Source organism: Corvus cornix, chromosome Z (genome assembly GCF_000738735.6).
Source record: "Corvus cornix cornix isolate S_Up_H32 chromosome Z, ASM73873v5, whole genome shotgun sequence".
NCBI classification, from domain to species: Eukaryota; Metazoa; Chordata; class Aves; order Passeriformes; family Corvidae; genus Corvus; species Corvus cornix.
Window position 1 is genome coordinate 16,233,614 of NC_046357.1, and position 24,675 is coordinate 16,258,288.

General features: G+C 41.7%; 1 protein-coding gene across 4 annotated transcripts in view; it reads right to left on the reverse strand.

The window, feature by feature from the left end:
• UBAP1 (ubiquitin associated protein 1) overlaps positions 1 to 24,675 on the reverse strand; it is a 33,800-nt gene that overhangs the window by 2,403 nt on the left and 6,722 nt on the right. For 2 of the 4 annotated variants that reach the window (XM_039566972.1, XM_010395045.4), the window contains exons 2-7: positions 13,899 to 13,939; positions 9,482 to 9,606; positions 6,673 to 7,596; positions 3,245 to 3,283; positions 2,601 to 2,798; positions 1,190 to 1,291 (exon numbers count right to left, since the gene is read on the reverse strand). In XM_039566972.1, the coding sequence (XP_039422906.1) occupies positions 1,190 to 1,291; positions 2,601 to 2,798; positions 3,245 to 3,283; positions 6,673 to 7,596; positions 9,482 to 9,606; positions 13,899 to 13,932 (1,422 nt within the window). In that variant the 5' untranslated portion in view covers positions 13,933 to 13,939. The remainder of the gene's footprint in view (positions 1 to 1,189; positions 1,292 to 2,600; positions 2,799 to 3,244; positions 3,284 to 6,672; positions 7,597 to 9,481; positions 9,607 to 13,898; positions 13,940 to 24,675) is intronic. The other 2 variants (XM_039566973.1, XM_039566974.1) reach the window with 2 other exon arrangements.

The following is a 24,675-nucleotide window of genomic DNA, read 5'->3' on the forward strand; positions in this document are numbered from 1 at the left end:
AAAACATTTCAACCAGGGCATCAAAGCCCAGTCTGTGGGGGTATCTCTCACACAGAAGGATATTTATCAGCCTGGCCCAATGTGGCTCTCAAAAATGCTGATTAATGGCACCCAGCTGCCCCATCCAGCAGCTCCTGCTGCACCTGATTTTCTTTTAAAGTTTTTTAAAGTTATTTGGACATTGGGAACAGCGCAGTAGCCCTTGCTATCAACCGGCCTCTCAGACCTAGGGCAAACTTGGGGGGATTAGCACAAACCCCACTGTGTGCATACAATATTTCCAACATCAACTGTGAATCCTCCCTGAGCTTTGAAAAAATAAAGTGGCAAGAAGTGAGTCAGCTGATCACTTTTATGAACCCTCTGCCATTTACAGTGTGTCTGCTCCACTCCAGGGGAAAGAAAAATCCCAAACAAGCAAGCAGGTTGAAAATGGGCAATCAGGAGATTAGCCATTTCCAATTTTGGGGCTGAGCCAGTTGCAAATGTGTTTCTCAAACTCAGTTACTTTCCATCCTCACACTGCTACTGCTCTGTTTACAAGATTATCACTTGTCCAAGAAAAGCAGGAAGGCATATCTATGTTTGAGGGGGTTGGGTTGCACCTCTAAAGATTCATGCAATAACCTGGCACACAACAGGCTGGCAGACTTAGTAAGATCCTCCTGTCCTCTGCCCTGGGTACCTGCTCCTGCTGTACCTTTGGTGCTGGTAAAGCAGCCAGGCAATGAACCAGACCCCAAAACATGCATTTTCTAGCTTCTTCCAGAGCAAGTCTTAACCCAATTTGCTGAGCAGCCAGGCAGATGCACTTGTACAAGGAAGAAAATTCATGGCCAGGGAAGCCTGGCAAGGTCTGAAAGACAATTTGCTGCTGCTGAAGTTAACTGTATATGTACCAAGCACCTCGCCTGCAAGCAAACTCTTGGCATTCAAAATATTATGACTGCAATAAGCAGGGTCTTGCCCCCATAAAAATGGATGCAAATGAGACTAATAGAGCAACACAGATGAATTCTAATGCATTAACAATTTTTAGCTTTATCAAAGCAAGGATGTCCTTTGGTAGTCAGTTTTGGAAACAAGGCAGCATTACCACGACAGCCAGAATTACATCAGCCAGAGGAACTGCTGCTGGAATTCCCTGTCATGGCACATTTTTCTATTCCTGCACACATTGCACCCTCACCTTCTCCTCTGAACACTGGTGCATTTCCAAAGCTGCTTCAACAAGAAGTGGATCAAAGCCCTTCTCACAAAGCTGTCCATGTGCAAACAGGTAATCCAAAACCTGTGGGGAATGAAGAAAACAAACTGTGTTTGCACAAAGGCACTTACAGCAGGCAGCTGAATGGCACCTTTGTACATGCAGAGGGGCTGAGCATGACTCTATCCAGGGCTTCACCAGGGGCAGAGATGCAGTCCTTCCTAGCAGAGTTGAGCTCCTTATACAAGAGCTTGTGCAGAGAAAGCAGACAAACCCTCCTGTCCTACTGTGCTCTCTAACCATCCCCTTCATTCTAGTCAAAGCATCCTCAGAAGTGTATCCTCAGCCTCTGATGGCAGAGTGGGAGTTTCACTGTGGTTTTTATACTACAAGCTTTAAAAATGAAACTGTAGGTCCAGCAGCCAGGACGTGTCTGCTTTTAGCTTCCTCTCAGACAGCCGCAAGAGCTGATGCAATCTGAGAGCAGTCAGCCTTTGAAGATCAACTCAGCATACTGGCAAGTGAGCTGCAAATCCCAGCTCATGCACACAGAAACTGCTGCCAAATTTCTTATCCTCAGCTTTGAGTGGAAGGGTCAGGTAGGCAATGCTACGCATGGGAAAGAACAGCCAGCAAGTAGAGCAGGATTTAAAACTGCCCTCCCAAGGGACCTTTTTTTCCATTTGATATCACAGTTCACTCCAGTGCACAGCTTAAGCTGCTCTCCATGTGTACGGAGAGGGCCAGCAGATCAGTCCCATGAGCAGGACATGCTCTGTGCAGCCTGCTGAGGGCCAGCACAGCAGGTTGGGCCATGCTCCCCCACTCTGATGTGTTTGTTTGAAGCAGATCCAAGAGCCAGAGCCATGCTCTGCCCAGCAGTGCTCTGTGCCCAGTGACCTGGTCTGAGCGTTGGATGCAACGCTCGAGTGGGAAGCAGCAGCATTAGAATGCACACAAGTCGGTCAGTGGGGCCTTGCAGGAGCCTTTCAGAGCTGTCTTAGGCCTGCAGGGGCCAGTCTCTCTACAAGGAGAGATGTCAGCAGTGTGCTCAGAAAAAGGGAAGTTGGCTGGATTTCTGTCACATGGCTCTAAGCATGGCACAGAGCCATGCTAAGCTTCCTTTGGATGTGTTTGTTGCTCCTGGGAAGACCCAGAACCTCTCCCAGTTTCACACAGAGCAAAGGGCCCATCCTAAACTCAGCATGGCTCCAACCCAGCACCCATAGGTGTGGCTGACTCCAGCAGCTCTCACCAGAAATAAGCCCAAGATGTAGGCTGCAACCCCCTATTAGAGTAACTGTATTCCCCTACCCATTTTGCAAACCCAAGACTGCTTCCCAGCAGAACCAGCATCCAATCAAGCATTTCTTTGCACTGCACGAGCTCTTACCTGGTCTATGTTCTGTCCCTTCTTCTTCATGGCTTTCAGGACGCTCTCGGGCGAGTAGCCCATGTTGACCACGGTCTCCACACAGTGCCTCTCACTGGGGGAGAGGCTCTGCTGCAGCTCAGCTGTGAGACCACCTGGCCACTTCGTGCAGCTGCTGTTATTGGGCACTTTAGATACTGCAAAGTTTTGGTGGGTTACCTAATGGGGAGAACCCAGAGGCTGAGGTGATGATCATGTCCTGCATCCCCACATCCTGTTTCTGCCTAGTGCCAGAACCAGGATACCCCATGTAATTAATCCAAAAGGCTTTCTAGAGTGTCCTTGGGAAATAACATACTGTGAGGATGAAACCAAGTAGCCCAATTCCCACCATACTCTTTTAATCCTCAAAGCAACAATCGACAACCCAGCTTCTCCACAGTGAACCCTTCTCCTACTGGTGTGACCAAGCCTTTGAACACCGAAGCCCTGCAACAGTGAAGGCTGGGATACAACAAACCCCGCACCTCAGAGGAAGCACAGAGATTGCTTCCTTCACCTCAGGTTTACTCATCACCTGCGGTTTTCTGTACTCAAAGGAACACCACTTCTCAAGATTACCATAAACATGATCCAGTGCAAGCAAGGTGTATTTGCAAACTTACCACAGGGATTTCTGTTTCCTGGTAGTCTGGGTGTACCTGCTGGACAACACACAAATAAAGTAAGTATAAACATCATGCACCAGTGAGCAGAATTTGCCACAGCTGGGGAAGGAGGATTTTAGAGAAGATTCTAGCACAGGATGGGAGACTCTAGGTCTGATCTTCTACATATGAGATGCTGACATTACCCATTGTGTGCAGCTACAGAATCATCATCATCAGGATCATTTCTCCTCTCAGCACTCTACAAATGGATTATACTCCAAGAAGGATGTGTGTACCCCCACAAAAATTTTAAAATTGTTTATTCTGTCACTGTAACAGCTGCATGTTCACACAGCCCCAGTTCAGCTCCTGACCATATCTACACTGCCTGAAGAACAGTGATAATTTTGAAGTCGTTGCCTAAAGACTTCTCTTGACTTTTTGACTATGTGAAGGGGTAAGAGAAAAATACACCTCTTTTTTATTCCCAAAGCACTGAATTCCATACACCACACAGGAACACACCACACTGCCTCAAAAGAGCATGTGAGTTTTCTACCCAGCTCTTGTCCCACTCCCAGCACACCAGCAAGGCTGGGTCATGTCCCCTGTTGTGCACCTGCTCTGCTTCCGCAGAACCACCCCACCACTTTGTACAACCTTGCCCAAGTTAACAGCAGTGCAAAGTCAGGCCTTGGCCCCACCAAAGCTGCATATTTCAGTTCAATACATTTAGAACTCCTGCATTTTAGATGGAATTAGAACTCCTGCATTTTAGATGGAATTAGAACAGAGTGCAAGAAATCACTGTGGACCAAGAACCACAGTTTTTAGTGTTTCGTAATACTTATGCCAGCACAGATTGCTTGAGAGGTCGTCCATATCCTCCAGAAAGGCCTTTTTAGTGCCCAAACTGAATAACAAAAAACCCTCTATAGAAAATCAATTCTGAAAAAATCTATTAGGATTTTGATAAATTCCATTTGTTTGCAAAAAGATCCCAAACCACCACCAAGGAGGTTTTGTTCTGCATTCCTGGCCATCTCCAGGATAAGAGTTTCTTTTCTACAAAACATCATATTCATTTTGATGCACTGGTGTACCAAACAACCTCTTCTCATGGTGTGTTCTTCACACACATCCTCTCTCCAGGCACTTTTTCAAGGGCAAAAAGCACTGGAATATAGGATACACTGAAACAAGGGCCTGGAGTAGCCCTGAAATCAGCTGGTTATCAGACTGCAGGATGATGCTTTGCTATTGATACTGCAGCCAGGAAAACCAAACTGTTTCTGACACCAGAGATTCAAGAGTCTGGGAAAACCAACTCCTCCTACTCAATCTACTTGAGTTTAATTTCAACCTGCTGTCTTCATTAGTCATTTCTGCATCTGCCAAAGCTGTGAAAAATCAAACTACTGAGTTCCAAGAAAAAATAAAAGTGAGGAGAGGGGACCACCACAGCCTCAGAGAAACCACAGATTTATTTCCATCCACAGATTCCTAGATCCAATTCACTGGTAAAGCAAAAACTCCCATGGTAACTGCAAATTCAAAGTTAAAATTTATATCTTGTGAGGGGAAAAAAAAATCATATCACTGTGGAATACACTGGGACATGAGCCTTCTGCTCCCAGCCATAGAGATGACTGTGATTTCTTTCTACTGTTTTCATACTCTGAGGATTTTTGTTACATTTACTTAAATTATTTTGTTGCATTTACTTAAATTTCTTGCATCTCAGCCATCATTTTCCAGTGGAATTATATTGTGGAAACATAAAACAAGTATAATCTGAAGTCTTGGAATTTAAACAGAAAGAACTAAGTTCTGTCAGCTTAGTTATTTCTTGGTTCACTACTTCCAAAGCATAAATAGTTTCAAATTAATGAATTCATTTTATTACTTCTCCTAGTAAGTCCACTTTTTTCCTCACTTTGCTTCTTCCCTTACAGCATTGTCAAGAACACACCTTCCCTCTTGCTCTTTAAAGAATTTTAATTCAGCAGAGAGATTTGAATAGTTTGAGTGTAAATTCAGGCATCTTAATGCCAATCTATCTAGTTGTAAGTGATCTTTCATCCCCAGAGAAGAAACGTGTTCTATGACTGAGGTCATACAGCTCCCTCTCACACCTGTGACCTGCAGAAGTGAGCAGGTGCTCAGCACACTGCTGCTCCTGCCAAAGTTAACAGCACCGAATTTGTTCCAGCCATCAGTGAACAGCTGTTCTGTTGTGCTCTGTCAGATACAGTATTTCCCAGAATATTGTACTTCGCAGTTATGAGTGCATTTACCTAACCCTGAAAAGAGGTGGCAGAACAGAAGGGGAGAAGCAGCGTCACTTGTTTCAGAGGACATGGTGTCAAAGAAAAACCTACGGTATGCCACTAAAACCACAGAATCACTGAAACACTGCTTATACAGGACAAAAGAAGCCCCCCAGATCATTTTAGAACTAGATAGAGTATTTGACTACACAGCTTTCACTAGGCTTCATGACTACTGGTATCCAGATCTGAGGTTCTTCATAAAAAAAGCCCACAAGCTTAATCTAATCTCTGCTCTTATTCACAAAGAGACAAAAACAACAGCCGGTGTGAAGTTACTGTCCTCAAAGTAATTTTAGAACTTGCAACAAGATTGAGGAAATGAAGAGTCAATCTCCCGTCTCAGAGGTGTATGGTGACCAACTGTAACATTAAAAATACAAGATGATCTTCAGGGTTGGTTTTGGCCTCCACCAAGCAGTGACTCCACCCTCCTTCACAAGAAAGAGGGTGAACACGAGATTTCAAATCACTAGAATTTCTTTTCCTTTTAAAGATTAGATTTTTAAAGGATCTCAGGAAGAAAACTGAAACAAACAAAAAAAAAAAAATAGGCTTACTTCACTGCAGGTCAACCGCAAGCACTTTTTTCTTCCCTGAGTGGCAGAGCACATCTGTGTGTTTTAACCTATTATTACTTCTATTCCTTGAGAAGCCTGCATTTCCCAGTATTTCCAGCAAACAAACAAGCAAACCAAGGAAGAAAACTAGAAGAGATTTGATTCAAAGCCTAACATCACTTCAGAATCTGATATACCTCATCTTGGTAGGAAAAAATGCAGGACTGTACACAGAAGATGCCTTACATGCTTAACTCAAAGGTGTGCAACTATCAACAACATATGAGAGCTGAAAAGCTGAAAGAACAATCACTGGAATTGGTCTAAAAATATCAAATTTGGGGAAAAATGCAGAGTAATAATGGGAGGTTCAGAACTACCAGCACAGAGAGCTGTTGGATTGATCAATTTGCCACGTAAATTAAGAGGATCTACATTTCGCTCCTAGTAAATGAAACGATAACCAAAGCAACAAGGCAATTTAGAGGCAAGAGTTGCCTCTGCACCTCCACCTCTCCCCAGCAACCCCAGTTCTACACCACTCCATGTTTACCGTAGTCGGTGTGCTTTGAGATGATTCTTCTTCTGTACAAACAGTCGAAACAGCCAGGGAAGACAGCCTGGATGAAGAGGATAACGTCTCCCTACCACTGTCCTCATTTAGAGCGGAAAGACCAAGCATATGGTGTCCATTCAGTTCACTGGCTTTGCTCTGAGCACAGGTCTGCAAAGAGCTGAGCAAAGTGCCATTGCGGAGACAGGTAGTGCTGTGGAAAGTGCTCGTGAGCTTTGATGATTTCTGATCACCCTCATCGGAGTCAAGCTTAGGGAATGACAGGGATTTGATATTGCTCACTGAAGTGATGGGGGAAAGGGACACTTTGGAAGACAAGGACATCTTTTCACAGTTTCCCAGCTGTGGTAAAGTGATAAAGCCATTGGGTTTGTGAAGGGGTTTGAAGTCCAACGTGGCCCTTTCTATGGATGCCAGAACTTCCTCATCTTGCAAAACAGACTCAGACCCTCCTTTAGGCAAAGTATTATCTAACAGCTGGGCAACAATTGGCCCAGTAGTACCAACATGAATTTCAAGGATATTTTTTAATTCCTCCTTATCATCGATAGTTTTTAATTCCAGTTTGTCAAATGGGTCTTCTTCACATTCAAAATCAGCTGGGTTGAAATCTGCCTTTGGACGAGGTGGACTGAGGACCTTTTGCTTCACAGAGCTGCTGTTGGCTGGGGTAGGAGTCAGAATATTATTGTGCTGCAGGCTAGCAAGGATGGGATTAATAGGAGGAGGCATAGCTTCAGGGCAAGCTCCCTCTGAGAACCCCATCTTGGTGCTGTCCTCTGGAGCAGCTTTTGAGTTTGTCAGAGCTTCTTCTGCCTTGCGTTCAGCTTCTCTCTGGGCAGCCTGAATTTTTTTGATGTCTTCAGCCCACTCGATTGTTTTCTTTTCCAGTGAGAAGTCATACTGGATGGGGGTAGAGGGGAAAGGAGAGAAGGGAAAGTAAAAAAAAAAAAAAAAAAAAAAACAAACACCAAAACAAAACATAAGTTATAAGGATCACAGCTGCTACTTCTAGCAGCAACATAAAGAGAAGAAGAGCTACGTGAATTACCAGGGACAGGCAACATTTTTTCACAACCTGCAGAGTGATGAAGCTGGCAGAAACCAGAACTACTTAATTTTGCCACTAACAGCAAAATCTGGCTGCAGCCTGGATTAGAATACTGTATTTTGCCTCCTTCCTACATTAAGTTTTGTTTTAGAACTACTCATCATCCCAAGATCAGTTTCACAGCCCTCCCACCTTCTTCCCCCAGGAGAAGAGACATAGCAAGGGGAAGTCTAATGAGTTATTAGATGAACAATCACACCCTGATCTGGCACCACTGAACTACCCCCAGTCCACAAGTTCTACATATCATTCAGCAGAGTATTTTTGCATCCAAAGGCCAATATAGTATTACTCAATTTCCCCTAGAAGATTCCTAAGGGACTTGATATTTGAGTGTCACACCCATTGGTTTAGGAGGTATTTTAATTCTCACTCCAGTGCAGTGTCTCACCAGCCAAAGGGGATATGTGGCTACACCAACGACAACACCTACAGGCGGCAGCAGATTTTGTTGTAGTTACTGATGTGACAGGATCTCAAAGGCTTTTCCCATTTAACCTCAGGTCCTTTAAGGCCAGATCAGCACAGGGAGGCATCTACTCATTACCAGTGTACTGACCACAGAGCGGCTTAGTTGTAAAGAGCAAAATTCTGAGGAGCCTAAATCTATCTTTAAACATCTACATATATTTTATACTAAAAAAATGGGTGGGAAGCCGTATTTCCTGCACTTTTTTTTTTAATGGTACTTGCTACAGCTGTAAAAGAGTCAAATTGCACTGTGAGATGCACAGTCCACACTGTGCAGAGTGTTGCAGTCTGAACAGGCACACTACACTGGCTGAGCCCCAGCTTGGCAGTAAAATGGAGACACAGCACAATTAAGTGAGCAACAGGACATCAGAAGCTCCTTTGGCTCTCCCACACCAGCTTAACTGAGTGGAAATACGGGTACTAGGACAATCAGGGAATTGTTTAATGGTTATGAGGGAAAAGCCATGATGTAGGATAACAAGGTAATATACAGGGCAGGGAGAAAACAGAAACAAGAAGAAAAAAGCAGAATCACCTACAGCAATCTGTCACACACAAAGTAAAAACAATCATCAATTGGGACTGCTCAAGGAAAATCATGGATCCAAATGAGAAAACATAAATCAATTAGACTTCCTGTATCACAACCTGCATTTGGAGATTAGATTTCCAACAGTTATGCTAAAGCAATTGATTTTATGCTACTAACAGTTTATTTTACAGAAGCATGCTCCTCAAGTCAGGGAAGCCATCCGTGTATCAAGCTGTAAACTGTTTGCCCCACAGCTTGAAAAGAATTCTTACTCAGAACTACACAGACAAACACAGAAGAACTACACAGAAAACAAGAACTGAAAATTATGCCATTGCCCAGGTGTATCAGTTCTTAGCATATTTGCTCTTAAAAATTATATTCAAATTTCATCACAGTAACATTTAAAACTACTACACAAAATCACTGCTTCTTTGAAGCAGATAGACTAAAACAAATGCTTAAAAATAAAAGCCTAATGGCTTTTTAAGGCAATAAAAATTAGAAGCTTTTGGCATGACCTATGATATTTTATTTTTCTATACAGCCTAACAGATCTTCTAGAAATACAAGACTGTCATGTGTGCAAACTGTGACAATTTGGAATGTACAGCACCATATGTTGGGGCCAGGAGTGAGGGGAGAGAGCAGAAAGGCAAAATATAATTTACCTGGGCTTCTCTGACAAGCTGAGAAGAATCAGGAAGGCAGAAACCAATGGGTAATCCAACCTTTGCTGGGGTTTTGAACTTGTCTCCTATCTTAAATGGGACATCATCAAGGTAACTGAAAGGCCCTGAAAACAGAAGCAGAAATTGTATTAAGAAAGAAAACTTCCACAACTCACAAGTTTCATGCTTGCAATTCAGACTCACATTGCTGTATTTGGGAGCTATTTTATCTCTGCTGCAGCATCTACACCAGATAACAACACAAAAGGAGTTTGAAGCTGTTTGGACCTCAGTGTCTCAGTTTAGATTAGGGAATTTGCTCAGAGTTTGTTTCATTCCTAAATTCTAGCCTGTAAGTGTTAAAAAAAAAAAAAAAAAAAAGGCAAAGCCCCTCAAAACCTCAATGCACCAGATTTTGACATCAATGCAGCCAGTATCTTAGTTCATTTGTGACAACACTATTCCTACACAACTGGATGCTGAAGCTCTTCTGAACACTGCATTCTATCTCTATAAAAAGATCCATCATTTTTTGTCATATTCCAAACAGGTTTTAAGATTACCCAGCTTTGGGACAACTGAGACAAACTACAATCCAGGTTTTGATATGCAAGTAGTAAGTAACATTTGTACAAAAGTGGTCACAAAAGCAAAGTGATGAACCAAAGCCATTCCACTTTAAATGAAACACACTGAAATACCAAGACTATTTAGCACAAAACCCCTAATTTTTGAAACAAGGCAATCTAACTTTACCAGGCCCTACATCTGTCCTTTGTATCTAGGATGACACTTTTCCTGCAAATTCACATGGAAAAAACACTTAGAGCTCAACCACCTCCAAGCAGCCAGACTGTTGGTGTGTTTTCCTTGAGCTGCAGTGAAGAAGTATGAGAAAACCCAAAATACAAACTAAACAGCTTTTCCATTAACTAAAAGTGGCCTCTTGGATCACTGGTCTAAGATTTTGGAATCACAGGCAAGGTTTCTGGCATGTGTAACAAACTGAGGAGTGCCTCTAGGCCTCACTTGTTACTTCTCCCTGAGTGACACAGATACAGAAAGACATTAGTGGCAATGTCTAAGATGGTGTTCAGTGACCAAGCCCTTGCTCAGTGAACTGTGACTTGCTGTTTTCATCTGACCCATTTTTATACTCTGATGGCTGTTTAAGTACTGTTTGTGTTCCCTCACTGTTGATTCATCTGCAAGCCACAGACTCCAAGAGGCTGAGCAGCTCTCAAAAACAGGAACATCCTGTCAATTTGCAGTTACAGGCTGATGTGCTGTCATTACTTGAGCTCTCATACTCTCATACATGCACACACTGGTTGGCCACAGAGTCCTGCGAGGATACTTTGAAACCATCAGGATGAACAACCTACATCCCACCTGCACCTCCCAGATGAAAAAAAAATGCTCCAGGTAGAATACAATAGTATTTTCAGTGATCCTTACTGGGAATCACACATTCAAGCATTGCACAGCCCAGCATGCAGACAGCACCTCACTGACCAACATTATCACTATTTGCAATACAGCACCCAAATCATACCTGACCTGACAATTTGAGAGCCAGATATGCCAAAGCATTTGCTCATACAGAAGAAACAGCTGTGGCAGCCTCTGCACCCAGAGCAGCAAATCATGGCCAGGTCAGAGACAACCAGATCTGCTGATTGCTGCTACCACATCCTGCTAAGTCCCACTGGCACAAGTCCTGTTCCAAGCCAGATGATCCAAGCACAGCAACATTACCTCTCCACATGGATCTCCAAGCCCAAATTGCTCAGCATGCCAATACTTGTCTTATTAGACCTATTGACAATATGTAGTGGACACTTTCCCTTGAACACCAACACCTGAAATAGATACCAGCCACAGAGGCAACAAGCACAAACTTTGGTGTTTACCAACACTCTTGTTTTACACAGCAAATAAAAAAAACTAAACACACCTAGACTACCTATATTGACAGCTGCCAGCTTAACCCCAGAAGCTTGACTAAGGAATAAAAACTTCCTAGTTTCTCCCCAGTAAACTGATTTTTAAATAACAATTCCTGCTATAACCTCATTGTGAATATAACTATGAGAAAAAGCCCGTAAGCGCATATTAAAAATACATCAAATGGTTTAGGGCATTTGATGGCAAAAAGTCTGATGCAAAAATACTTAGCATTCAGTTTGTTCCAGCCCAATCAGAAAAGTACTAGCTTGGTGAAGCTGAAATATTATCCAGAGAGCCAAGAAACCTTTTCTTTTTGTCAACAGATCACACTGAACATACTGAGGAGTAAAGGGTGCAAATTGTTTTAAACAGCACATTCTAAAGCAGTAAGAAAAACCTGCATAAATAAGATATTATGAGAGACATTAAAACAGTCACATATTCAATTGAAGCAATTTAAGTTTTTACCAAACTGTTATTTAGTAAGGCTGTTAGCCACTTCATCCTTGTATCAGATAAAAGCATACTGAGTAATTTCTGAGAATAGGCCTGGTCTCTGACACTGTGCTCTGTACTACATTCCTGGCACAACATACTACACGAGTAAGGTTTCTCTCCAGTGTAACTCATAGAAGTGTCCTTCAGTTTGGCAGCAAAATGGAAGCACTTCAGAAAAAAAAAAACCCCAAAACAGTTATGAGTTATGAATGGGGAACAGTTTTGAAACCATGTGGAACTTAGTTGCTGGAATTCTCAGAAATCAAGAGTTAAAAACTTTGAAATTGTATAGTGACAGCAATAATACAATGGAAATATTGAAGCACAACACTTGACATAACCCACACAGGAAAAGGGGTTCCTTTTTCTTCACTCCTACCTTGTGTTCCCATCTTCATCTCCATTTGACCACAGTCCTGAGCAACCTGCTCTAGAGGTTACCCTGCCTGAGCAGGGGGCTTGGACATGACAATCTGCAGATGTCCTTGCCAGTCTCAGCCATTCTGTGATTCAGTGACAGCCCTCTGACCTCTAATAAGCAGCTCAACAACAATCACAAGAGATACATCAACTATATTGACCAAGTTCATCAGCCTGCCAGAGACACAGAGCTGAAGGCAGCCATTGGGACGGATGCTCTAAACCAAAACTCACTTAGTGAGATTACTCTTAACAACCCAGGAGAAGACTGAAACAACTGCCCTGCTGATCTCTTAAGACATAATTAAGACAACAGAATTGTTCCACTACTCCTAAGAAACAGTACTCTGATGGTGTGATTAGGAACAGAGGTACACAAAGGAGCAGACAAGTTAACCAAGCAGCTCACAGCACCGTTTGTTTGGATCTTGTTATGTTGAAGCCAGGAGCATGTTCCACCACACCATATTGTTCTGGGAAATATTTAAGACATGCTGAATTCTAGCTCTGAGCAGTGCCTTTGCTAGTCTGGTTAGGCAAGGAGAGAAATAAAAACAGACATGAAAGACAAGCATATTGGAGTGTTCATAGAGACCATATACAGACACAGGAGGAACTGCTAAAGAGCTGGCAGCTATCAAATGAAGAAAACAGTTGTCTTGCAGCAGGGTCACTGGACCACAGCAAAGGAGGAGACCATCTAGAAATGAAGTTTTGGTAGGCTATTTTTATTAATCTTTAGCCATGTATTTAAGTGAGACATTTCTTACTTTGTACTTCAACTTTACACTTGCAAGACTGAATAAAAAGCTCCAGAAAAAACGGAATTCCTCAGGACCCTTTTATTGGAAAAATTATCCAGAAAGATCAAGGCTGAATTTCTAAAAGCAGAAGTTTTGATAGCCTGAAAAGTCATGCGTACTGATTTGAGGAAGCCACATTGCATACAACGAACTGAATATTCCACAGTAATATGAATTACACTGAAATTACACCCCATTTTCGAAAAAATAAGGACATTACAGGCAAATAACTTTTATGATACCAATCACCTGCATGACTTTATGCATCTCATATGTAGATGACAGAAAAATAGAACCTCTTCTTCACTTGCCTTCTGAACCAGATTTAGTCCAATTTAGGAGACAAATTCATGGCTGAGCAAAAATGAAGCAAAATTGAATGTTATACTGAAAGTTGCACTTTCAATTCAACCTCTCATGTGACTTCCACAGGAAGATGCTACAGATCTAGTGTCCACTTCAGCAAACACCAGAGCAGTTCAACCTTGGGGAAGGGGAATGTGTTATTCTGCCATGAAGGAAGAGGGAACAGCCAGAGACTGATTTTCAGTTTAATCAGAGAATAGGCAAACACAGCATCAGCAAGCAACTATGCAAGAAGGAAGCCAAGGCACTTCATTCCTAACAAAAAACTACTCAGAGGCTAAACAGATTCGTCTCTATGGACTGTCTAGGCTAAGATATTAGTCAGCAGCAATAGTAGGATTCATCTTGTTGAAAAGACAAGGATAACAAATTTCACTTACCATGAGAGTCGGATCCCAACTTCTTAGAAGCCATTTAGAACCTGAAAAACATTTTAGAACAGCTTGAACAACTTGATATATGTAGCACAGAGTAAGTCTATGCAGTTCCAGAGTCTTATCTCTAGGTTATGGAACACAATGCAGACAGACACCTGACATGCCTGCTCCCAAGACAGATAAGCAAACGTATTTTTTAGCCTTGAAACCAATTGCGCAGACAAATAACTTAGCCCAGGGTCTGCCAATTGAAATAGTACAATAAACAAGGGGGGGGGAAGCCCCATCTGAAAAACCAAAACAGCGAACAGCCAAGACACAACCAGGGTAATCAGGAAGACAAAAGAGTTACAGATCACAGCACTCAGAGGCCCCATGCCCCATGTCCCAGCCCCATGAAGCACACCCTGCCTCCCCTGGCATTAAGAATAGCTCTTCCTACTGGAAATACCACACTGATCCTCTTCAGTTTAATCCCTGCTGCTCTAAAAAGGAATACTACCATAGTGAGTACATAGCCAGTTAGCCAGCATGGTACTTGTCTAGACACCTGGGCAAGGCATAAAACAGGTACACAATAAATGGTACCATGAGGAAGATATTTTGAATATACACAAGAAACCAATGATAACAGGCCTCATCTACTGCCCACAACATTTAGAATTTGGATGCAAATCCTACATGGCCAAGATGTTAAACACAGAAGTGCCTAGCCAGTTTTTAACTAGGCCTGCCTCACAAAAAGAGTTGTTCAAGATAGAATTAGCTGTCATCTAAAACCCTGCTCCAGGATGCTTATGGTACATTCACTAACATGGGTTTTTTGCAAGACTAGAAGTACATCACAAGGTCTATCTCAAGACACCACAGCATAATTCCTTGAGTAACTGAATTTATTTGTAAGTGCTTCTTGTGACATTATGCATGACAAAAACTCAGAGCTGCCCTTTGTATCCAAAGTCCTCCAGCTCACAGACTGAAATGCCCAACAGCTGTTCTTCAAAACCATGGAGGCCTCTGGTACATCCCCACAGGCAGCAGAGTAGAACAACACAGGGCAGATCTAACATTCACACCCATCATTCCCCAGTCAAAGACACTTGGGGCTCACTGTTTCCATTGCAGATTCCAACTGCAAATGTTACATATTGAAGGACGGTGAGGATTACACAGACAGCTTAGCTATTTCCTCCTTGCTGCTGGTGACAGGACTGGGGACAAGAAGAGCCAGTTTCAAGTACTCTAGGAAAGTCCTTTTTGCAGTGCAAAGACCCCTTTCAACATTATGTTGAAATCAACAGGTGAACCAGCCCTGGCTAATGGGAATCCAACACAAAGCTAAAGCCAAAGCTGTACGAATATCACCTGGGTGCAACAAGACTTTGTGAAACACGGTGAGCAGATGCTGGGCCATGGGGAAGTGAGTCATGCTGGGCAAGTCCAGGTGCACACTGCACATAAAAGCTGTGTGTCATCCTGCTTGGTGTTTGTTAGGTTCTCTTCATAACTCACCAACCTCTCTCAGCAGTGCTGAAACTACTCCACTAAGCCAGAAAACTGGTTCTGGCACCTGGTTCTCAGAAGCAAACAAACCATTAAGGCTTCAAAGACAGAAAGAAAAGGAGCCGAAACAGTGCCAAGCCTGCCATCCGAGGAAGGATGTCAAGGGCAAAGCCACCAGACCACCCAGTAGAGCTGCATGTCAACCACTGGAGCTGAATGAGCCTTACTGGTCCCAGTGCCCAGACTACAGACAACAGCACATGAAACAGCTGCACTTTCAGACCCAGGTCTCACTGCCAGACACGCTGCTGTGTTGCTAGTTCCTCTAAGTGAGAGTAGCAATTAAGACATCAACCGGATTTGTTGTTATTGAAAAAGCCAGGTGACATGTAAAATCATACAGCCTTCACATCCTCACCTGTCCTCTCTTTGTCACAGAAGGCTGTGTGGCACTGTGTGCAAGCACTGCCCACTATCCACTGAACTTGGGACAAAGTCTCTACACACTTCTTTTAATTTCTCCAAGTTCTTTTATCTAGTTACTACCTCAGACTGAAAAGCAAGTAGTACCTTTTTATAGGATTTACAAAACTTCTGATTAGAGGAAGTAACCTCCTCACTTTGCCAACTTAACTTGATAAGGGGGTTTTCTCAAGGCAGCACAAGTTACTAGAGGTTACTTCTCCAGAGATGTGAGTGGCAATGCATAAATCCCAACAAGCCAAAACTGCACATCCAGCTTCCAAGGAGTTTTGCAGTAGCCTATCACTCTGTAGCTGCATAAAGTCTCAGTGTCAAAATACCCCACATAAGCAATATGTATCTTGCTTTTGATGCCAATCCTGTAGTAGAATCCTCATGCTGACCTGGTGTCTGCATTAACTCCAAGGTGCAGTGGAAAAATAATTCCTCTGCCACATACAACACCTTACTTAACTACAGAACTAGCTAAGGCACATCAGCAGCAAGCTAGTCATCAAATGGATCATTTCCAGAGCCAGTCACTTTAGATTCGGGTAGCATTTGAGTTTATATCACACAGGCTCTTGCTGATGCACTCTGGGTGTGCACTTACTAAGACACCATTACTTCAGAAGGCACTTGTCAGCAAACAAAACTGTTAAGCACCATACACAGTTAACACGAGAACAGGCTGCCAGCCACATTTCATCACCCCTTTCCCAATGAAGGTTTAAGCAAAATAGAGTCTTGTGCCTAAGCAGATTTGACAGGCTGTTCAGGGACCACTGTTAGAAGCATGTTGCTGTTGATCTGTCATCCTGGCTGGGAAAACAGTATTTGAATCCAGTTAGGTGGTTAGTCATGTTGTTACTATGATTCTGGGCATTATGTAACATTAATTACACTGTGCAGTAAAGGTCTGGTTACTTTTGTTACCACTCATTTTGAAATTTAATTTGAACTTTGGACTGCTTCCAAAGCTTTATTCCAAACTAGATGACGGACAAGCACAGCCCTACCACTGTCCCCTTTGATCTCCAGACTCCAGAAAAAGATGCTGAAGGGCATTGGTGGTAACAGCACATGGTTGCATGGATTTTGGCCTGACACATTACTGCACATTGTAAATTGACAAAGGACATACAAACTTCTTCAACACCCTTCCTTCTCTAGAGGAACCAGTTAGTTGCATAGTATTATAGGGTGTTCTTACCACCTCCTACAAGCTCTCTTCTATAAACCAAGACCTTCCTAGCCTCAGTCCCTCATTCTTGGTTCTGGCCAACTCTCCACAGACAAGATCAGGACTACAAGGGCCTAAAAGTTATAAGGAGCTGAAGCAACCTGATGTGAACTCTTCCCATCTGTATCATTTTTCACTTAGTAACACTGAGGCAGCGGGTCAGCATTCTTAAAACCAGCCAGTCAGAGGAACATGGCATAGCAGAGCCCAGGATGAGGGCGAAGGACTTCAGAATGATCATGATGGAAGGGGATGGGGGACAGGGAAACAAGCACAACAACAAACAACAACACAAAGATGGAGAAACAGAAATGAAAAGGCAAAACTGATGACAGGAACAACTGGCACAGAGAGGTGACAAGCTGGAAGAGCTTGAAGAGACAGAAGTGACCATGGCAATTCACTGAGCATGTCATCACTTAAACCTGAATGACATTTAGTTGTGTGACAGACAAGGAGAACACAGAAAAGCATGACTTGGTGCAGGAAAGCAATGCCAAAGGGAGAGTCTCATCAAGAGAAGAGAACAAAAAAATTATTAGGAAGACTGACTCATGAGGACCTTCTGGGAAGTTGGGGTGTTTTATTGGTATTATTTCAATGTTTCTTCTACTTTCCCTTAAGTTTATATCTCCATTCTTTTTCTTCTGAAGGAGTTCTGACTAGACAACTAGGAAGCATCCTGCTACTAAGGATACCTATAATTGCTTTATTTATGATAATTCAAACCAATTTAACTATTTGCCAAGAAGAGCTGGACTCTTGCTGCTATATTCCTGAGTCTGGGGTGCAAACATGTCTAGATTCCAGACCATGTCAATTCCCTGAAGTAACTCCCACCTAAAATTCAGCTAAATGAAAAATGAAGGGTGAAAGGGTTATGGGTGAAAGGAAACTAAAATGCCTCGAATTATCAACCATAATCAAATCAGCATATCTATGATTTTCAGAGAAAGAGACCTGATCTTACAATTCCATTTTACCTGCTAATACACATTGTGTAGTCTACACACTACTAAGGATGCACCATTCAGTCTGAAAACTACAAAAACAAAAGGCTGAAAAAGTAATAATTTTTTTCCTGCCTCTATTACATTCATGAGCTACTACTGATTTTACAGTAAAGAAAAAAGTGAAAATCACTTTGATTCAAGTGATTGGTTTCTAATGGTCACAGGTGTTCAAAGTTTAGACAATGTTTTCAGTTTTCACTGTAGCTACTTGTTTCAGTTCCAGTGAAGGGCTATAACCAACATCAAGATTCTATACACAGCCTCAAACAGCAAAAATAGAAGTCAACAGTGTCTGTTGCTAAGACAAAAGTTAAGTTTCTCATATCAAAGCTTCCCATCTACTACTTCTAGCATCTTCAACCACTGCTACACAGCTCAGATCTCTTACAACTTCTCTCAGCAAAAAGCTGATCAGTTCACTGCAGTACAAAACAGATTCCATGCTCATTTACTGCAGTATCCAAATAGATTACATCACCCCAAAACTTGCAGCAACTGCTTCTGCTTTGTACCTGTAACAGTTCTGCAAACAAGAGCACATGGAGGTACTCCCCTCACAATAAAGCACAATGATGTTGAGTCACTGGTAACAGCTCTTTGGATTCTTTGGATAAAGCTGTAAAACTACATGTGACGTGTTGCAACTACATGCCCACAAAACTTCCCCCCCCCCCCCCAAAAAAAAAAAACCCAAACCAAACAAAACAACAATTAAAAAAAAAAATCAAAAAGCCCCAACACCCCCAAACCAAAAACCCACAAAGGAAAGAAAAAAAACATCTCTTTCACTAGTCCTAGCAGAAAAGTAAGTTCTAACTTTATCTACATTAATTCCTCTTAAGTGCTACCACAGTCCAGAAGATAAGGTAAATTAAGGTTCTTGGTCAATTTTGAGATTGACAAGAACAAACCAAACCCTCCTTGAAGCCAACAGTCTTATGGAGTTGCTATCCAGTTTTCAAGGGACACCAGTTAAAACAAATCTAATGATGTCTTCATTTTATGGGATACAAATACAAGTGGTCATCCTACATTTAACCATTCAGAGTAGGGCTTACACTGACAACAGGGGGCTGAGGGAGGAAAGTGTGAGGTATCCCTGCTGCATACATATCCCATGGATCAACAGTCCAATCAGCTGTGATGAGAGATCTGAAGAACAGCCTGTAACATCAAACTAATGCAGTTTGTTATTACTAGTGTGATGATTGAGGGGCAGAAGTACAAGGACAAATAAACTGGCACTTTCTAAAGCATTTTTCAAGTACACGAGTAGGAAGGACAGGGAGGAAAGACCTTGAAGAGCAAGACTGTGTGCAGATCATATTACTGGATTACAAGACAACACTAATGATGGTCACAATATCCATTATGAGGCTTTTCATGCAGATGTTTGATTGCATTTTCCTAGCAGTGATAAACATCAGGAGACACTGATTCTTCAAACTGAGCTATTGCTTAACATGACATAGTGGGCCATTAGCGTTCTGCTTCAGGACCTCTCTGCTGGTGGCTTCCACATGCTGTCAGAGAGGCATGGCATCTCTCTGTCATTCCACATGGATTCACAACACTAACATCAGACACCTGCAGTTCCAGTTATCCTCATGTCGTGTCCCACTTTGTTCATTAAAGATGCTGCACTTGTTACAAGCACATACTGGTTAAGGATTTAAGGTTCATAACTGATAACAGACAGCTCTATTCCTCCTTTAAGATCCTGACTATGTATTTGAAACATAAGGTAATTTGCCATCCACTTCACCCAGAAATCAGGAACAACTCTACAATGGCTGTGGAAATGAAGTACGCTAACATACCCATTTTTTAGTCACTCAGTGACTTACCAGCCATACAGGTTTCCAATGCAGTTGAAGTTTATACACCACATAAACCTCTAGAAATACAAGTTTCACAGGCAACAGCACAAGGAAACAGAAAAGTACTTACAGGCAGCCCTGTGGTCAAAGCAGATCAGTACAAGCTTTTCCTTTGGCCAGACACTGACATGCCAAACAACAGCATGGAAGATGCACCTATTCTAAATTCACATTTAACTGTGGCAGCAAATGGGTGACCTTTTTAAAAAGGACTCTTTCCAGAAAACTCAGTCCTATTTCAAGAGAAAACCATCTGCAACAAACATCTAAGGCTGGACTGACTTCCAAACTCTGGAAACTTGGGCACAGTGCAGGTTCTATCAGCTCCAAGAGCAGATGAAGATTTTAGTGTGCAGTTTAGTGATTTTTAAGTTATTTAAAGATCATGTAAACAGAACAGCTCAGAGAAAAACAGATGTATTTGCTTCTTTTTTTTTTTGACTTCAAGGTCAGCTTCACTAATCTACAAAGTACAATACCACTGAAAAAAAAAGAATGGTAAACTAGAAATAGAGCACTAACTTCCCCTCCTTGAGGCACAAAAGATGCAATACAAATTTGAGAGATAAATCACAGCAAAAAATATAAATGTGCCATGCAATTCCCACATTCTAGGAAAAGAGTGAAAAAGATGACCCAGGACTCATACCAGCAACGAGGGCGGGTATAATAATCTCAATGCAGTAATGAAACAAGTCCCAGATTTGATGAGCAGAGCAACTGTTTTTAACAGCTATTTTCCTACAACTAAAGTTTGGATTGGAAATACATACTAGTTTTGAGAGTTTGAAACAGTCAGATGGTAAGCATCTGGTAACTATCAACAAATTTAGCTACTTCATCTTAATTACCATAAGATTTCATACTACTACAAAAGAGTCATATTTCTCTAAGCAATCTTAGCACTAACTGGAGCCAGGCATATGCATTAACTTTCCTCGTTAATCACAGCACTTTAGTATAAAGCTAATATTTCAACACAACCCTTCTTGAGTGAGGGAGACTGCTAATTGCTAGTTTCAACAACAAAATAGCCTACTTACTCTGTTCTTTTGGTAATGACGCAGGAAAAAGCAGAGGAATATCCTGCACATTTAGAATGTATGCCTGGAACCCAGAATATCCCAAACTAATTAATATAATGCTCTATTTGTTGCAATGGTACTTCAATATGTAACAAGCTGATTCTGAAGTACTTGAGTATTATTAATACTTCAGACTTGTCCCAGTTATGAATGAGAGCTAGAGAGACACTCTCAAAATGCTGTCAGCACAACAGAGTAAAACAGCTTTTAATCCATTAATCACAACACCCCCTTTTTAATTCAAAAATAACAGCATCTGTGCAGTTTCAAGCTTTTTGTTCTTACGCTTTTTAACCAAGAGAGGTAACAGGTAGCTGATCTGGTATTACTTAGAAATAAGTTCAGCTCTGTTGACCATACCAGGACCTACTCCCAATACCGACACAAAACCTCAAACTATTTTGGTACAGAAAGCAATTTGTATTCATTCATTTTCAATATTTATTTATTTATTAACCAAAACTTAATGCATTTAAAAACACTACAACAATTAAATGACTATGTAAAAAATCCATTTCAAAGAAAGACATAAGGTTGCCATCTTTTCCCTGTAAAAGCTCAGAAGAGAAATGATAGCTTTTGTTTATAATTATAGTTTTGGTTATAAATTTTGTGAAATAATAACACTTACAGAATTACTTTAACAAAGCAGACAAAAAAAAAATCTATCAAGATATCAACTTGGACAAAAGTTTTTAAATGGAAAAATAAAATCTGCCAGCAGGTCAAACATCACTTGCTATTCCATGTACTGGATGTCAGCCAAAATATGCGCCTCTTGCACTGTACTAGAATAATGAGAACACTGTTATACTACTAGAGATGCATCAATTTTTCCTTTTATACTTGGGTCACATGCACTACCCACTCTCACCACACACTTAATATTTTCCTGGCAAAATTCAGTGTGGCACTGATAGAAAAAAAACTACCTGTTACATTAACTATGCCACCTCCAAACAACCCTGCCTGCCCTGCAGCAAGCAGGCTGAAACCTTGATATTTGGTGTGGGAGCCACTGTTTCATACCCTGATTGCACACTCAGCCCCAGCAGTTTCAATACACATCAGGCCAACAACAGCCTTCTCCCACTCCCGACAGGATCTCTCCCATCATGTGGTTAAAACTGCTGAACTATTCCTGTCATCTGATGTCCTTGTTTCCCACTAAAACATTTCATTTTTCTCAACTAAAAGAGCCACATTCTAAGAATATAAATTCCCTGCAAACTCACTTCATTCCTTCATGGAACGTTTTGGGTTGGAAGGGACGAACCTTCAAAGATCATCTAGTCCACACATTCTGTCACATAGCCAAAGGTATCTTTTTTGACCAGGTTTCTCAAAGCCCCATCCAGCCCGGCCTGGAACACCTCCAGGGATGAGCTACCTACAACTTCCTACCTACAACCTGTTCAGGTCCTCACCACCCTCATTTATTCCTTATGTTCACTCTCAATCTTCCCTCTTTTCAGTTTCATCTTTCAGTGTTGCTATTTTCCAAGAAACACTCAAATTCACCATAAATTAATCTTTCTCCAAATATACACTTTGAGATACATGGAAGGAAAAGCCCTAAAGACTTCATACTCTTGAAGCAACTAGGAGGTAACAGGATACCTGGAAAAGTGTGGTCTCCAAAACACTCTTCTGTGAAGTGACAACAAACCCACACTATCTTAAATCTCACTGATTCTCAAAACATACCTCATGGGGCTTGGTTTGCCTTGCTTTGACAGTGCTAATGTGAGAAACCTGAACTGCATCTTAGATGCCACAGGTGTGACATTCTTCACAACCTTATTTGACTTTTTCTGGGGTTTATGCATTTTCTTCAACACACCAACATGTCACTCGTACAGCCTCAGCTTCCAACACCAACTCATTCTGTCCTTAATTCATGTGTCACTCCTATTTAGTCACTCCTATTTAGGCATCTGTCTTCATCCAACCCATCTTATTAAGACTGAGACAAGAAAATAAGCATAGACAGAAGTAAACATCTGAAAAAATGCCAAGTTTTGCTGCACTGAAGGATGAAACTCAAAGACCAGAAAAAAACAAACCCTTATCACTCTTCAAGATGAACACTCACTTCAGCTACTGTGTTACATTCACTGAGCTGAGGCCGCCTCAGGGACATACTGCTTACCTGACCAACTCAACAGAACAAAGAAGTCAAACTAACATTAAAAAATGTATCAAGCAAATGAAAAGATGGTCCCATTGCAGTAATGCCCAAGAACCAATCTTGTTTCATCTCTAGGCATAGTAACAGTCCATCCTGCTTTGAAGTTTTCTCACTCAGTCCAAACAGGACTGAACAACTGCATTAGAAAGATGACCTAGATGGGAAATACTATGGGTAGACAACACCAAATTAAATTCACTACTAGAAGTCATGTTTTAAGATGAAAAAATTTCACTTGTTTTAATTAACATGGAACTGGTGCATAACAGAGCATTAAGAGCAGGAAACTGATTTAAAGTGAATAGTAACTTCTAAATTATTTCTTGCACTGGCTTGTTAACTTTAAAAGAGGCTGGAACTGCTACAAAGATGATGTTCTGCCCTTTAAAAACACATAGTAATAGAAGCATCATTACCAGCTATCAAAAAAATAAATGCTCTGTATATGAAAACGGCAGCAGACACTTCAACAGCTCAGCAAACTGGTGGTACCCACACTGGGTATACTTCTGAAACTGAAGTAATTTGGAACACAGGAAGGTAAGTTGCCTTGAGCAAGCTTGTCTAGCATAGAAAAGTAAAAAATTATCTTTGAGCAGTGAAGTGAAACTGGAATTGCCCTCAGCTATAGTGGATCTATTACAAAACAAGACTATGATAAGTAAATTAGCTGCTTGCTGTGTTTTATATTAGAAAACTTCATCGGCCCACACTACCTGAGGGCAGCATACTCAGTCCTGAGCAGAAACATCTTCCTTGCAATCTCCTAATTTTGTAGTTCTCAAGTAGCAAATGCCCCGCTATTAGGGGCTGCTTAAATGGTTCAGCCTGTAATCCAATAACAGATTGAAAAGTTCAGGAAAGGAAGAGGGAACAGAGAGAAAGACTACACATGTTAAACAAGGTTAACTCTATGTGTGCAACTGCTGCAGGTGAGGTTAGTAGCAGTGAAGATACACAAACACGCAGACAATCCTCACCCTCTGAGAAGGAAAGCACAGCAACTACTCAATCCTTGAGATGTAACTTTCAAGGATGCTCCAGCTGCTACACTCACCTTCACATAATGCTTCAGAAAGTCTTTCTATACCGCAGGTGCCATTCCTCCCTTCCTGCCACATTCACACAAGATGATCAGTAGGTCCCTAAACATCATAAAATAATCTCCTCACCTACCTACCTTAATTCCTACTGTTTCCATTTAAAATTAGTTTTAAGATTTAAATTTCCTCACTTAAAACAAACTGAAAGGGTGTGCTTTCTCTGTGTAAGACAACAAGTCTGCACTCCCAGCACTGCAATCCTACACTTGCACTTAATGTTTGGGCAGGTAAGTTTAAGGAGTAGTGTAAAAGTCTGCACTTAGAGAGTGAACTTTCTATCACAAATGCACAGAGCAAAAT